This window comes from Eublepharis macularius, chromosome 4, assembly GCF_028583425.1.
Source record: "Eublepharis macularius isolate TG4126 chromosome 4, MPM_Emac_v1.0, whole genome shotgun sequence".
Classification (NCBI taxonomy): domain Eukaryota; kingdom Metazoa; phylum Chordata; class Lepidosauria; order Squamata; family Eublepharidae; genus Eublepharis; species Eublepharis macularius.
This window is the reverse complement of record NC_072793.1, coordinates 126833476-126848790: the sequence shown is the minus strand read 5'-3', so window position 1 is coordinate 126848790 and position 15315 is coordinate 126833476. Positions and strand designations below refer to the sequence as shown.

The window sequence follows — 15315 nt, the reverse complement described above, 5'->3', positions numbered from 1 at the left end:
ACACAGCTGTACTTGGGAGAAGAGGTAGTCAGAAGTCTTGCTGCATATGTGCAACCACTTGCACAGGTAGGCTGCTGCTAGGACCAAGAAAGATGTGTGACGTATCTGGAGAATTAAGACCATCCCACTCTTACTCACCTAGCAGCTCGCTGTATGACAAACTACAATTAGTGGATAGGGGAAGGCAGACTCCTATACTTCTGATGGATATTGTATAGTATACAGGTGAACTGTGATATATTAAATAAGGACCGAAAATGGCTTTATATTTGCTGATGTAATAATCACAGCATATTATGAATAATTTCTACTAGATCTGATCAGGCATAAACAGAAATCAATTACTTTTGCCTGTTTAAAAACCAAGTGTGATTTACTGTAATACCATCCATCACTCACCTCAGCCACCTGCTGTGTTTCTACGATCTGCTGAGCCAGCACCTCCATATTGGTTGTCATGGTGAAGGACGATCATTAGAAAACCTGTTTGGAGGGATATCAATAGCTTCTGTTAGGCACAGAAAAATTAGGCATTTTGCCCAAAACAATTAAATATACAGTATAACTTTATGCCAGAAGAACATACTATGCCGCATATTTTTTAAGAAAATGGTGTTTATTACACTACAACTGTAAAATCGCTTTATTTAAAAAGTCACCTCTTTAATAAAACAACTTCAAGGTTAAAAAAATAATATCACAATGTTGCCACTGGGATTAGAAACTGTGGCAATCACATTTGTGGACATGAACAAGGAGACTCCTCCCCTCCTCCAAGTTCACTGTTCACTGCAGAGAACTCATAAGGATTGTTTGCTTGTGCCAGGTTGGTGAGACAGATCCCATGCATGGGAACAGTGTGAACAGAGGACATGGGGGCAGGGGATGTCAGGCTTTCTCTTTGTGCAAGGCTAGGAGACAGACATGATTAGAGATTCTCAATGCTTCTAACAAGACTGGTGCAATGTGACCATCTGACCCATTTCTCTTCCTTCTCTGAGTATGCCAAAGAAGTTCAGAGGAACTATAATGGTTCAGTACTTACATTAGGACCTCAGAACAGACAATACCATGGCTTGTTTCATAAAATAGGCAAGGCTTTGTCTAATTCAGAAGAAAAAAAACAGTATTACGTTTTCTGCTTTTGGTGTTTACTGTAGTAGAAGGCTAGTGTTTAACCAGAACAAGCTGCATCAACGTAGCTTTGGTGATATATTCTAACTCTTAATGATTTAAATCTAAGAGGACATACGGACCTGGCTGATTCTACATAGTGCTTACCTGTTTAATTTACATTGAGAATATTGATTGCAGGTAAGGGAAATTGCAAATGTCTTTGGGATGCCATTTCTCATTATAAAGAAACTAGGGAAATGCCTGTGATTGTAACATGCAGGCTGGAGGCCTTCATTCCTATTCACTTTGGTGGTATGCACATGTCTTTGGGTATTCTGTATGAAGAAACATTAGACACTAAAGCAGAAGTTTTCAAATTTGATTTATATCTTCAAGAAATCCTTTTTGCTACAACTTGTTTGTCAGAGAAGTTCTGCATGTCTGACACAGATAACTGTATGTAAAAGTGGAGAAGCGGGCCTCGGCTTTCTCTTGATGAGAAACCATTTAGGGGTGCATATAGAGTTCACAAGGGACACTAACTGGGCTTGACCATCACCTTTTGCTGAAACAACTCTACATGTACAGACAGCCTACTAGAGGGGCCTTCTTTTTAAGAGATACATCTCACTACTAGAAGAGTTTTTTTTTTCAGTAGTTGCCATGTCCCTTTAGAATGGTCTGTTACATAAGCTATGCAAGGCAACCTATCCAGAAAGTTTAGAAAACGTGCAAGGCAGTTCAGCATACTTTTGGAAGATGGATTTTTGGAGCATTATTTCTGGATGGTTGTACTGTTACTGTACTCTATTTTTGTGCTCCAATGACTGTGGCGTTCTTTTGGGCTTCATTGTTTGTTCTTGAGGCTGGACCTTTCAATTTACAGTTTTTTGGAGCAGGTTGTGATTTTGTATTTCATTACCAATGGTTTTGAATAGTTTTTGCTGAAATATGTAACTTTGATTTTTTAAAAAACTGCTTTGAATGTTCAAGAATGCAAGATGTAATTTTTTTAAACTAATAAAACAATATTAGTAAAAACCATGTCATTATGAAGGACAGGTAGTTTGTGCAAAGATATCTTGTAAACTGCAAGGAGAACCTAGAGTAATAATGTGTCTCTGGGATCAAACTAGACATGCAGGTTTGGGTTCCCCACAGACACAAAGCAGTTGAGGGGAATGGCTATTAAAATAGAGCCCAAATGATCTCAGAATGCCTCTGAAGGGGGAAGAAGGCATCTTCCCTCCCCGCTCAAACCATTTTTCAAAAATAGCGAGCAGGGATGGATCTCTGTTTTTGCTGTTCCATGTGGAGTGTTCTGTGCATGTGGAGCAGTAAAAACATGGAGGCAACCCCCCATGCTATTCTGATGTGGGAAAACAGCTGGAGGGGGGGAGGCGGGTCTTTCTTCCCCCATGGTGGTGTTCTGAGGCAGTCTGAGTTATCCTTTATTTTTTAACACCCATTTCCCACTGTGTGGATGCAGGGAACCTGAGTTGGCTCTGGGGAACCTGGACCAACCTCTTTAAAAACCTGCACATCTAGTCTGACCCTCAGTGAGTGCACTGTTTGAGGGATCCCTTCCGCTGAGAATTGGGCCACCCAGAGTCAGGATCGTGCTAGCTTACAATGAAACGTTTTCAAAAGGCTTTTATAGATATACTGAGACTGCTGATGGATGGGGAATAACTACTTCTAGTGTTTTCCCAGCCTCACCACACCAATACCAACATACTACTATAGGCTTCCCCTTTATGTTAAATCAAAAACTTCAGCTGGTGCAGAATGCAGCAGCTTGTTTTATTATCGGAAGCTAGGAGGCCCATGAATATCACCCCCATCTTGCAATCACTCCCTGGCTGCCTATCAGCTACTGGGCTCAGTTCAAGATATTGGTTATCACATAGAAAGCTTTTCACGGCTTTCATCTTGCCTATCAATGGGACAACCTCTCTCCCTGTGTTCTTCCAACACAGCAGCTTCATACATCTGAGCATGGCCTTCTGCAGGTGCCACCTTGCACATGGGCAAAATTAACAGCTGCCCATATACATGCATTCTCTGTGGTGGCCCCTACCTTATAGAATGACCTACCTGAAGAGGTCATTAAAGCTCTCACTTTCCTGGCTTTTCACATACTATGCAAAACTGAATTATTCAAGAGGGTGCTTTACTCAGTTCGGACGACTGTACTGTAAGGAAATAGTCTCAAAGATATGTATAAGTAAAAAGACAGGGACGTTAGACTTTACTTGTACTGTCTGTTGCTGTAAATATGATTCTACTGGACAGTTTATTTGTTGTTAAATGTGTCAGTGTTAGGATTGTTTATGTTATGTTTAGCTTTTCTTCAACTTTGTATTAAGTAATTGCTAGTTTTACAGCTTTGCAAATTCACATGTATATACCCATTACATTTACTAAAAATGTCTTTGAAACTGACTGTACTGACTCGCACTGTATAATCTGATTTGAGTCTCAGAAAGAAAGAAAATAAATAAATACCTACTTACTCTCCAAGTGGAGAAGACTGCCTATCTTCAGTGTTTGCATTGGATAGCAAAGACTGAAGCTAGAGAGTTTACCTCTCACCTATCCATGCATCACTTAGGCCACTGATATGGATTGGGCTTCTTTTCCAAAACTGCCCTTGCTCTCCTTTCAGATCAATCACTGCTCTTGGTTCTGAAATTGACATAACTAACACTTTCCTAATTCATTCCTTTAAAGCAACATACTGCTCTTCTAGAGAAACCTCGAGGGCCTCAGGAGAAAGGATTCTGTGTTTTCCCTCCATGATTGCTCTACTGGAGACGTCTGCGCCACTTTGCAGCAACAGTAACAGACTGGGTTAGTTCCCACTACACCACTTATCCCCAGTCCAGTGCTTTGCCTTCCCATGTAGTAACGAATATCATCTATTCGCTTAACGAGATACTGTTAAACTTAAATGCAAGCAAATGCAAACAGAGCATTTATTGTCATCAAAAGCCTGAAGAGGCTCAAAGTTGTTTAATCAATCTGATGGCACTGCCACACTCCTAAATCCGAACGGATTTTTCTATTGAACAGCTCGGTTCGCTATTGAAGGGCTTTCGGAACTGTGTCCATCTTCGACCACGATGGATGAACACAACCCACAGCAGCAACTACAAATTCTTACAAGGCAGACCGACGCATTAAGAAGCTCGTTCCATTCCACACGGTTTAAGAATAAACAGACCTTTCCCACATGCTCCTCTCAACCAATACGCTCTTTCCATAACCCATGAAAGCCCCGCCCCCCCGGTCCACGATGTCAACTGGTCAACTCTGACGCCATTCAGGCTTTTGTTCCGCCTCCCAGCACAGGGGGAGGCGGGGGAACGACAGAGGAAAAAAGCATTTGAGGTACAAGATGGCGGAGCTGGCAGGTAGCCAAGTTCCTCTGCTCCGCCATTAGCCTCTCCGCCCTCCTTGTTTTCCTCCTTCGCCTCTGGCGCGTCCCCTTGTCACGCGCGGCCGCCCCGAATGTATAAAGCGGCTGCTCTTAACGGTCGGGGGGGGGGGGGAGACGGCCGCTAAGATGGCGACGGGCTGCCCCGTATGCAAAATACCCGCCGCCCCCTCCCCTCCGCCCTCCCGGTGGCAAAGGTAAAAGGGTCGGGTTCAAGCCACTGCCTCCGCCCGCTCAGACTCCATCTTCCTTCCTCGTTTGCTGCTGCCTAGCCTCGCGCTAGCATCCCAGCCACCGCTGCCCCGGGGAAGACGCCACCGCCGCACCCAATGCACCCAACTAGGCTTCCTTCGCTAGGAAACACGCACACGCCCCACGCCCGCCCGGACGTTCCGCTATCGGACTCGATACACTGCCGCTGAGCGCGCCCACCGCACTCCCGTCAGCCAGACACGCGCGGCCCCACAAAATAAGGGGTTAAGGCTTCGTTTACCTCAGGATTTGGCGCCAAAAGAACCCGGCTGCAGCTGCCTCGTCTGGGCCTGAGTTGGCCCCCCCTCCCCCGGGAGAAAGAGGCGGTGGTGCTGAAGGGGTTAAAGTGTCCCGCGAGGAAGGAGAGGGGCGGGGTGGTTGTCTGTTATTGTTTGTTTGTGGGGGGAGAGGGGGGGTTGTCGTTTTCTTGTGAAAGGTCAGAGTTCGTGACCCTGCCAGTCGCTGCTTGGCAGCGTTGCCCCGCTTCCTCTTCCCAGCACCACGCCGTCCGCGGCCCCCTCCATCTCTCTTCCTCCCCCCCCCCTTCCTAGTGAGGCGGGGCTGGAGTGTAGGGGAAACGGCAGAGGAAGGAGGGGCTACCTGGGTGCCTGCGAACGTTCGCGGCTGGCAGCTCGAAAGGGGCTCTCCGGGTTCTCTCGCCCGGGTTCCATGTGCGCGCCTGGACGTGAAAATAGCAGGCCGGGAACAGGCTCGGACGTCGGCCCAAGAACGCGCTTCTGGCTGTAGTGTAACTCCGGCCTGTTGTCCATTCAGTCGTAGGTAGCTGAACATGCTGCCTCTGTCCGTTGGTGGCCACATTTACACCACGGACAACTCCACCGCTTTCAGTTTGCTCTTAAGTTAGTATGCATAGGGTTGCTCCCAGAATGGGTAGCGCATTCAGCTGGCCTGAGTCCACGAGATCAATCCAAAAGAGGTCCAAATTTGGACTTGTACGGCATTATCGAACTAAATTACCGATATTGAAAATGTTGGAGAGTAACTTAATTGCAGAGAGACAGGAAAGTTTCTTGATCTGTCCTATTGAGAGGAGTTCTAAAACGAATGACAAATGCTAACTGAGAACAAGGGGAGATGCTTGAATGCCCATTGGCTATAATGGGAGCCAGGAATGCTGTCTGAGTTGAATGGTCTCCACAGAAATACATTACAGTGCAAGTTTGATATAATTTAGTTAAAAAACAGCCAGTCCATCACCTCCAGATCCCCCATAGGGAATAAGAGAACCTTAATACATCTGGAATATCAGTATTTATGCTCTTCCTGAAATCCAAAAAAATACTCTTCTCAACCCCCCCCCCCCCCCCGCATGTCTGTAGTCACCAGACGTCAGCATGAATGAAAAATCAGTGGCCTGGTTATGCTGCTGCCTAAAGTGTGTATGTGCTCACGACTTTAAAAAGAGAATCATAGTAATACGCTGCATTTAATATTTCAGTGTGATTACAGTATGTAACCAGACTTCCTTTACATGATCACCATAATAATAACTGCATTTACTGCTCTTCTAGACAGATTAGTGCCCCACTCAGAGTGGTGAACAAAGTTAGTGTTACTGTCCCCACAAAACAGCTAGGGAGCTGGGGCTGAGGGGAGTGCCTTACCTAAGGCCACCTGCTGAGCTCATGGCAGTAATGGGATTTGAACCAGCAGAGTGATGATTCACAACCCAACCACTATGCCACAGCATACACCCAACTATCTTTTATGGCTGATTGCTACCAGCCATGCATATTGTTCCTTAAAGCACAGTTAAAAGATGTTTAGGCAAGCTTTTGTTTCGTGGAACACACTCCCGAGAATAAGCCCCATTCAATAAAATGAGTCTTCTGATTAGACCTGCTTGCTTTGTTAGCCTCTTTGTTACATGTAATGAAAGTAAGAGAGGAAGAGTATATGCAGGAAAGCTGGTAAGGGGGCTCTTTTTAACTGATATTTTGTAAGGTGTTGGGAGTTCATTGCAAAGTGACAATCCTATTTATATTAAATGATAAACATATATACTACATTGGTATAAAAAGTAGAAGTGGAGCTGTTATTTATTTTTTTCATGATTTTTAAAACAATAATAACGTAAGAAGACTCAGCCCTTCCAAGACTGAGTGGCTGTGGTTTCCGGCGCCCCGTTATAGCCAGCTGGTTCCATCGCTGACTATCGGGGGTGAGATTTTGGCCCCCACAGAGAGGGTTCGCAACTTGGGTGTCCTCCTGGATGCGCAGCTGTCGTTAGAAAATCGTGTGTCGGCCGTGGCCAGGGAGGCTTTTTATCAGGTTCGCCTGGTTCACCAGTTGCGTCCCTTTCTGGATCGGGACGCCTTGCGCACAGTCACCCATGCCCTCGTTTCCTCCCGTCTGGACTACTGTAACGCTCTCTATATGGGGCTCCCCTTGAGGACTTCCCAGAGGCTGCAATTAGTGCAGAATGCGGCCGCGCGGGTGATTATGGGAGCGACACGGCGCGCCCATGTAACACCTCTCCTGCGCGAGCTACATTGGCTTCCGGTGGTCTTCCGGGTGCGCTTCAAGGTGCTGGTTACCATCTTTAGAGCGTTCCATGGCTTAGGGCCTAGGTATTTACGAGACCGCCTGCTGCTACCGATAGCCTCCCACAGGCCAGTACGCTCCCACTGAGAGGGACTCCTCAGGGTGCCGTTGGTCAAACAATGTCGGCTGGTGACCCCCAGGGGGAGAGCCTTCTCTGTCGGGGCACCTGCCCTCTGGAATGAATTGCCCCCGGAGATACGTATGGTCCCTGACCTACACACCTTTCGCCGTGCCCTTAAGACGTTATTATTCCAACAAGCGGGGCTGGCCTAAATGTGTTTTAATTGAGTTGTCCTGTTCTGAGTTAAACTATTTAATATGTTTATATTTTATATTCTTATTGTTTTATATTTGTATGTTTTATTTTTGCTGTACACCACCCTGAGTCCTTCGGGAGATGGGTGGTATAAAAATTCAATTAAAGTAAAGTAAAGTAAAGTATTTTTACAACAAAATTTGCGTAGTAGTAATTTTTGTGTATGGATGTAATACAGCACCAAAATGGACCAGCGCCAAAATGGTCATAAAAATATTGTTCAGTAATGTATGTTTGTTTTTAAATCTTACTGGAATGACTTGGTGTGATACATTTTGCATATAACATTCTGTTCCTGTCAGTGTAAATATTTATTTTTGCCTCCTTACTAGACATGGGCACGAACCAAAAAAAATTAACAAACCTGTGGTTCATGGTTCGGTGCCGGCTCTGAACCCGAACAAATGAACCGTAATGAACATTTCTCATTACCAAACCGTTTCATGGTTTGTGGGCATCGGAACAGCCCCCGTTGTGCTTAGAGAGCCCGTATTCACAGGGAGTGTTTAGCAGGCTCTCCAGCCAGCATCCAAGTTTGGTCAAGATTGCAATAGGGATCTTGGAGTTATACCCTCTTCGATCCGAGGCCCCCAGGAAACTCCCACTCAATACAATTAGAGCCACCAGTTGACGTTGGCCCAGTGTACAAGGGGTTGGCCATCAGAACTGCCTATCAGGGTTTGCAGGGATGAGATTGGAGTGCCCATGGCTACAGAACACCCCCCTTCCGCCTCCCTCCCCCCGGGTGTCTTCTACCATGTAACCAATTGTAACCAATTTGCAGCTCTATGGTTGGAAGGAAGACCTGCCAGTCGAAGTAAGCTGGGCTTCAATTCGGGATTCCAGGGTGACAGAAGGAGTGCAGACAGAGTTCAGGCATTCCTCTAGCTCCGTTTCCAAGGGAATTGATTGGTGGTGCCTAACTGTCTGGCTTCACGAACCGCGGGCGAATGCAACGAACCAGGCTTCCAACAAACGCTGGTTCATTGGCCGTGGACCCTCACAAACCGCCGGATTGTGAACAGACGATCAGGCGGTTCGTGGGTTTTTTTTGTTCATAATGCGGTTCGTGCCCATGTCTACTCCTTACCTTCTGCTGTATCACAGTACAGTTTAATTTTAGCAAGGCTAAAAGTTGTAACCCAAAAAATGAGTGAATGGTGAAAATTATTTTTTAAACAATATCCATTTTGTTTTAATACTTTGCATGAGTACCTGCGCTTCATGGAATGGAAAACCTGGATATTGAAACTGCAGCAAAATAGTACAACGAAGGTACAAATCTCCATAAGTGGGGCAGAACTCACCCAGGGCATCTTGAGATGCCTTCCTCTTTATCCTGGGGCCCCATGTTCCCTGAAAAAACACACTGTATGGTTGTGGACCCTTGCAGGGAGTGTGATGTGGTGCAGGGGCTTGAAGTGAGTAGGTGGAATTGATGGAAATCCCTCCTCCCCCAGTGAATACAGCAGGAGTTTATTCAAGGGCACAATTTCCACCAATTTTATCTACTATAACTCTCTCCCTGTTCTGTTATCTCTGTAAGTTCTAGAGATGTGGCTTTTGGAGGATTGTAGAGTTACAGAAAGGAGAAGGTGACAACATTCACTTCTGAAAGCTGTTTTCATGGGATTTTGGATCCAATCTACTGTGATTCTTTCCCCTAAATCATACACTTGCAATCCTTTTTGAAATGAATCAAATTGGTGTTTTAACTGCATATATGTTAGCCTTTATACAATCCTGTTCCTGGGTAGCTTAGTAAGCCTAAGCCTCAGAGGTTCTTATAAGGCTCCCTGGCTCCAGCTTTTTGAACAGAAGTTACCTTTTACAAATATTAAGGTGGAGGATCTTTCTTCTTCCTCAGTAAATACAGAAAACAGTGTTCAAACTGATGTATGCTAGAGATAAGAGCTATACCCATTTTGATGCTAGGGGAGGACGTGCTCTCTGCTTGCCTTGGGCCTTCCATCTTGGGGTAAACTCCCTTCTTATTTAGAATCCTTGGTTAGCTCAACATTATGTAGATCCTTTTTGCATGCACGGTTTAATTGCCCCTTTTCAATGATATTGTTGGGTTGCCTGCTTGGGATCCCCATTTCCAGTCGCTTGTCTCTGCCGCCTCCAGTTGGTGGACTCTCTTTTATGTACTCTCCTGCAATGCCCTTATTGGAAAACCTGGATAAAATGGATTATGCCATCTTTTGATAAATGAAATATGTTTCCTTTAGCAACATCAGAGCAAAAGGTTCAATTCCTCTTAGAGGATTCTGACTCCAAACGCACTTATTTTGTTGCTCGATTTCTAGAGGCTGCAGAGAAGTGTCAAAGGGGGATGTTTTTAGACATGGGTTCTAGGTAAGTTTTCTTTTAGCCTTATTGTTCAAGACCTAAGTCCAAGAAGTGGGGGAGGGGGGAGAAGGAGGAGGCGGTGGAGGCCTTTATACAAGCAGGAGTAGTTCTATCTAACCCAGTCAAAAGTTTAATTAGGAGTTTTGGTTATGGCACACAATATAAAGGTTACTGTTCACGCCAAAAATTATTTCACTAAGCATCCAAAATTTTCAGAGAGAACTTTAAAAATAAATCCCATGATGTAGATGCCATGTCATATGGGTTGCAGCTAAAATATCATCCGTCTCAGGTTTTCTTGCCTAGGAGTCATGTCCTATTGGGTTTCAGACAGAAGGCTGGCCACAGAAATGTGCAACATTATATGACTACAGTTTCAGTGTATTCATAACATAATATTAACAGAACTTCTGAGAGGGTTTCTAGTCCTTATATTTGTTTGTAGCTGGAAATCCCATTATACTTACTTGGTTGCACAGCATCACAACATTAGATCGCAGATTATTTCAGCACAATACAATGTCTTCTCATTTAGGAATAAAACCAACTTTTTCAGGTGAGATGAATTGATCACTGGAAAAACCTATTCTTGTTCTGCTCATTTCTATGGCAGCTTTAAACCTGATTATGATATAAAATTCCACATAGGTATCCAGTTTGAATACATTCAGCACCTGGGAGTTCTACAATGCTGCAATAAGCATGTAGGTCTCACTATCACCTTCTGATGCCTTCTGAATTAAAAAGAACTGGAGACCAGAGTTGCAAATGGGGCCTGAGAGGATAGTAGATCCAAGACACCACTTTATGAGACCTTTCTCATAGAAGAGAAAGAGGGTATGGGGAATACATGATGGGGTGCTATCTCTGCTGCAAACCTTGGTATATGGTACCTGCTGGAAGAGGGATTACTTTAGCAGCAGGCAGAAGACAGCAAAATCGCAGCCACTAGTTTTGAGTTGAGAATGGCACAAGTAAGCAGGGAATGTAGTCACATACTTTTACTAAATTTATTTATATGCTATCTTTCTTACTTCATGGAACAGGAAGCTGTAAACAAGGTTCCCAGCATGTCTCCTTTCAAGGCACTAACCAGACCCAGGCTTGTATAGCTTCAGCATGAATGCTGAATCAAATGGCTGCAGCTTGTACCCTGTGATTGGGGATACTGGCTGCTTAGATGCAGAGAGGGTTTTGCCTGTTAGCTGAAGTGGGCAGAAAATTGTATGGCTATTGAAGATAACACAGTAGTGAAGAGGAACAGAAAAATGTGTCACTAATGGCAATCAACACTCTGTATTGTTTTCATATAATCAGATACATTTTAAACCTCAGACACAAATTTTCTCACTTCCTCTAGGGGCTAGTATAGACCATTTTACATTTATGTAGGCAAAATGATGTGTCTGTACACTATCCTAACTTTCAGGGTATATTCAGTGTCCACTGGAATGTTCAGTCCAAAGTCTAGTGTGTGTGTGTGGTGGGGGGTAGTATCCCAAGGGTTCCCTTTTGAAAGCCCAGGGTATGCTTTTCCTCAGATGGCCAATTTATAATTATAGGTAACAGCAAACAATTTTGCTTTTTTGTGTTGCAGATTTGAAATAAATTACCAACAAAAGATACATTGCAGAGGAGCTGGTATCACTTTAGCTGCCATTCAGAGTACAGTGCTTTCCAAAAGAAGCACAAAGAATTGATTGTTTTGTGATGAAAGCAGTGTACTTTAAACATTAGTAAAACAATCAGAAAGTATAATAAAATGTGCAAGAACATTACTCAAAAGCCTGAAAAGTTGGGCATAAAATGGCATTCTTGTGGACTTAGGACATTATAAAAATCAAGTTCTGAATCAGCCAGATCACCTCGGAATAATCTGCATATGGGGAAAAGGTGCTGTTCTGTGATAAGGGGGAAGGAAACTTTGTACCAATATCAAAGTTTGACACTGGACCTATTCAGAGTCTTGTTACACAGCTACGTGAACTGTTTAAAGGGCTTGTCTCAATGAATTAGGTGGCATTGAACCGAGTGGCAAAAAAAGTATTACACACATTTTCGCACATGTGCAAGAAGTTCCAAACATAAATTATATATCCATGAATAAAAAGCTAGCAACACCAAACAAATCATATTATCTGCAGCAAATTGTCATCTGTGTTAAGGCAGCAAGTCTTGCAAAGCTAGGTTCTCAGCATATGTGTGAGATGGGAATACAGACTGAAGTAAAAGATGCAACAGGATATATCTGAAGGAATATCTAATCTCATTGGTTCCTAAACTTTGCACAGACAAAGCAAATTGTGAAATCATTCTAATCTTTGAGAAGATGTTGGTGACACAATTAAAGATGCCTCTGCCATAATCAATCGCTTTTCTGATGGGGTGAACTTGGGACACAGGGCTGCATTTTGTGAAGAGACCCGGATTCCTGAAATGTGAAGGATCCTTTAGTTAAAATTTTGCTCTTGCAATTTTGTACATGCAGTAATGTTAAAATCTGGGTAAATAGTACTTGAGTGTCTCAGTATTTTCCAAAATGGTTGCAAACATAGGACAAACAGCAATCAATTTCTCAATTGATTTGCTTCACTAGCGTGAAAGGGGCTAAAGAACCCAATCATTTCCATGGTTTATGGGGCTACTAATGCAGGATGACATACAATGGACATTATTAGAAATTCAACATTCAAATTAAAAAAAAATAGTAAAAATGGCTAACCAGCTTGTGTGTGGAACAGATAGCCCTTTAAATTGAAATGCCGGTTTTAAATTTACTTAGGAAATGACTAGTGTTTGGGAGATGGACTGCTGGCATGGCTAGCACTGGTGTTGCCAAATTTTACTGCCTTGGATCTCAATTGTGGGAGAAAAGTAGGATATAATAAATAAATAAATGCAAATGTGATATATCTTACAGGTTCCAATGTCAATAGGGCAAGGTATATTCATAGAGAGTGTCTTGCTACCTTACACTTCCTTCAGACTTAAACATAATTGGAAACACTGATAACACTCTCCTAACAGATACTGATTCTATGAAAGAATGGACAAGGAAAAACAAAGCCAATCGGCACAATTTCAGTACTGAGATACTGTAATAAAATTAGTCCTTTCTTTTATACCTCATACTGTAAGTTTTTGTACATTCAGCTTTGGATGTATGTGGATACACTTAAGGAGTGTATAAACATTTGCTTCAGATGCCATAGATTATGCTCTCAAGTTACCAATACTTGTTTGCACACTTCAGACACTTCCAGAGAAGCATCCAGATACCTTTTCTGCTTTTGCATGTGACCAGGGGCGGCAGAGGAGGTAAACAGTTTCCTGCAATTTCTGATGACTGGTTTCATGAGGAGAACAACAAAATGATCAAAAGTGATGATGGAGCCATCAGAGTCTCAACCATTAAACCCAACGCTGCTCAGAAGGGTGGTGACAGATGCTGAGAGCTCACATATACTATTGGAATTCAAAGATGTCACTTATTTCAAACATAAGAATGAAGCCTGTCGGGCAACCACCTTCATGACAATACTAAAGCAGCTCAGAAATAGTTCATGAGCCAATGAACGCAAATGACCGATATGTATAATGCAGATGAAGCCCATTTGAGCAGCACGATTTCGTTCCAACTGGATAGAGGGACATCATAATGAATGGTGATGCTAAGAAGGCTGTAAAGGTAGCCCATACCAAAGGACTAAAGCTGTAGGGGAAACACCCTATTCATCATCTTGAAGAATGCAGCCAGTCCGCTCATTATGTCATCCCCAGAAACAATACTGCTATTTAACATCACATTAAAAAGGATATGCAAGATCAAGTCCAAAACAGCTGACTTGCATAAAGACTCTTAACATGTTCTACAGGTTCTGTGTGGCCTATGACAGATGAGGTGACATTAGAGATTTTTAAAAACACAAGAATCAGTAACAAACAAACATAAAGTGGCTAACATGTTCTTGGATGGGCAGCATGACCAAATTTTAATATTTCACTTGCTAAGACTGATTTATAACTTAACAACGGGCTAGACTTTGATTTTACATGGGGGCATCACCTCCCATTTTAAACCCCTCCCCCACTCCATAAACACTGCAGTTTTGGACAGAAGCCTTCTTTGGTGTAAGGCAAATATACTCTGTAAGTTAGGTATATTTCCCAGCCTACCAAGTCTATTGCTAAGTGCTTTCCCCCCTTGAAGCTGTGTGTTGGCAACACCAGTTCTTCTTTGATATTACAGCAGTAACGTTTATAGTCTTAAAGTAAAATCAGATTCCATCAGGTATTAAAATAGTTTAATGCTACTAGGTAAAACAAACAAACTAGGTAAAGGCTTACAATAAATTAACATCCTTTGGACTGGAGACTGATGTGATCTTCAGTTGGGTTCAGGTTTGCCGTGCGCTATTGACACACTAGTAAGAATGAAAACTCTTACCATCAATTCAATAAGTTAGTGCTGCATTACTGTTCTGGGGTTTTGCTGCCAAACCCTGGTGGGCTGAAGGTGTTCACACCTTTTCTGTGGCAGCAGTCCCAATAAGCACACTGCTATTCACGCTGGCACGGTAAAGGGACTGGTAGTATGTCAGTTCTGAGTTCTTTAGAGAAGAAAATAAGCTGAGTTTTAATAAAATGTATGATGTTGTATTGCGCTTTCATGGCTGGCCCAAAAACAAACTGAAGTTGATGGTACTGGTAACAGGTAAGTGGAACTCAGTTGGATGCAACAAGTGAGTTTTTGTAAGTTCAGAAAGAGTCATACATTCTACATCTTGAAAATAGGATGCAACTGTATTATACTGGAGTATATAGCGAAGGATGACATTGCACAGATAGAAAAAGGGCCATAAATACTCCTTATTTTTAAAATCTCCACTTGTAGGGAAGCAAGTTGGAGTTAGGAAGGACAAAAAACAGTCTTAGACAAATTCTATTCAGGTTGGAGTATACATTGTTTCTTCCAATAGAGGGAGTTTTGCTGCAAATATAAAGGCATTCATTTAAAGTCCACTCGGATGATAACTGCTATAATACAGATGCTTCCTCCATGGCTTCAATCCATCTAAAAAAAAAAAAAGACCAGTAAGTTTTATTGTATGTCTTCATGCAAGTCCATATAAAAATTGAAGTTCAGATGCTAGAGAACTGCAGCACTACTTCCTTTAAACAAAACTCTGTTGCTTAAAGGAATTGTGGAAGAATTATTCAGTTTTTCAGTCATTAACTCTCTATCAACCGTTCAACACTTAAGAACATTTCCTAC

At 42.9% G+C, this 15315-nt stretch overlaps 2 protein-coding genes across 4 annotated transcripts in view; both read right to left on the bottom strand.

Moving 5' to 3' along the window:
- Positions 1-6089, bottom strand: part of NR2C2 (nuclear receptor subfamily 2 group C member 2) — an 80776-nt gene extending 74687 nt beyond the window's left edge. Inside the window, exons 1-2 of the mRNA XM_054976952.1 lie at positions 5049-6089; positions 400-483 (exon numbers count right to left, since the gene is read on the bottom strand). Of these exons, the coding sequence (XP_054832927.1) occupies positions 400-459 (60 nt within the window). The 5' untranslated portion in view covers positions 460-483; positions 5049-6089. The remainder of the gene's footprint in view (positions 1-399; positions 484-5048) is intronic.
- An 8238-nt stretch (positions 6090-14327) lies between these two features.
- Positions 14328-15315, bottom strand: part of FGD5 (FYVE, RhoGEF and PH domain containing 5) — a 197480-nt gene continuing 196492 nt past the window's right edge. For all 3 annotated transcript variants that reach the window (XM_054978381.1, XM_054978379.1, XM_054978380.1), the window contains exon 21: positions 14328-15114. In XM_054978381.1, the coding sequence (XP_054834356.1) occupies positions 15078-15114 (37 nt within the window). In that variant the 3' untranslated portion in view covers positions 14328-15077. The remainder of the gene's footprint in view (positions 15115-15315) is intronic.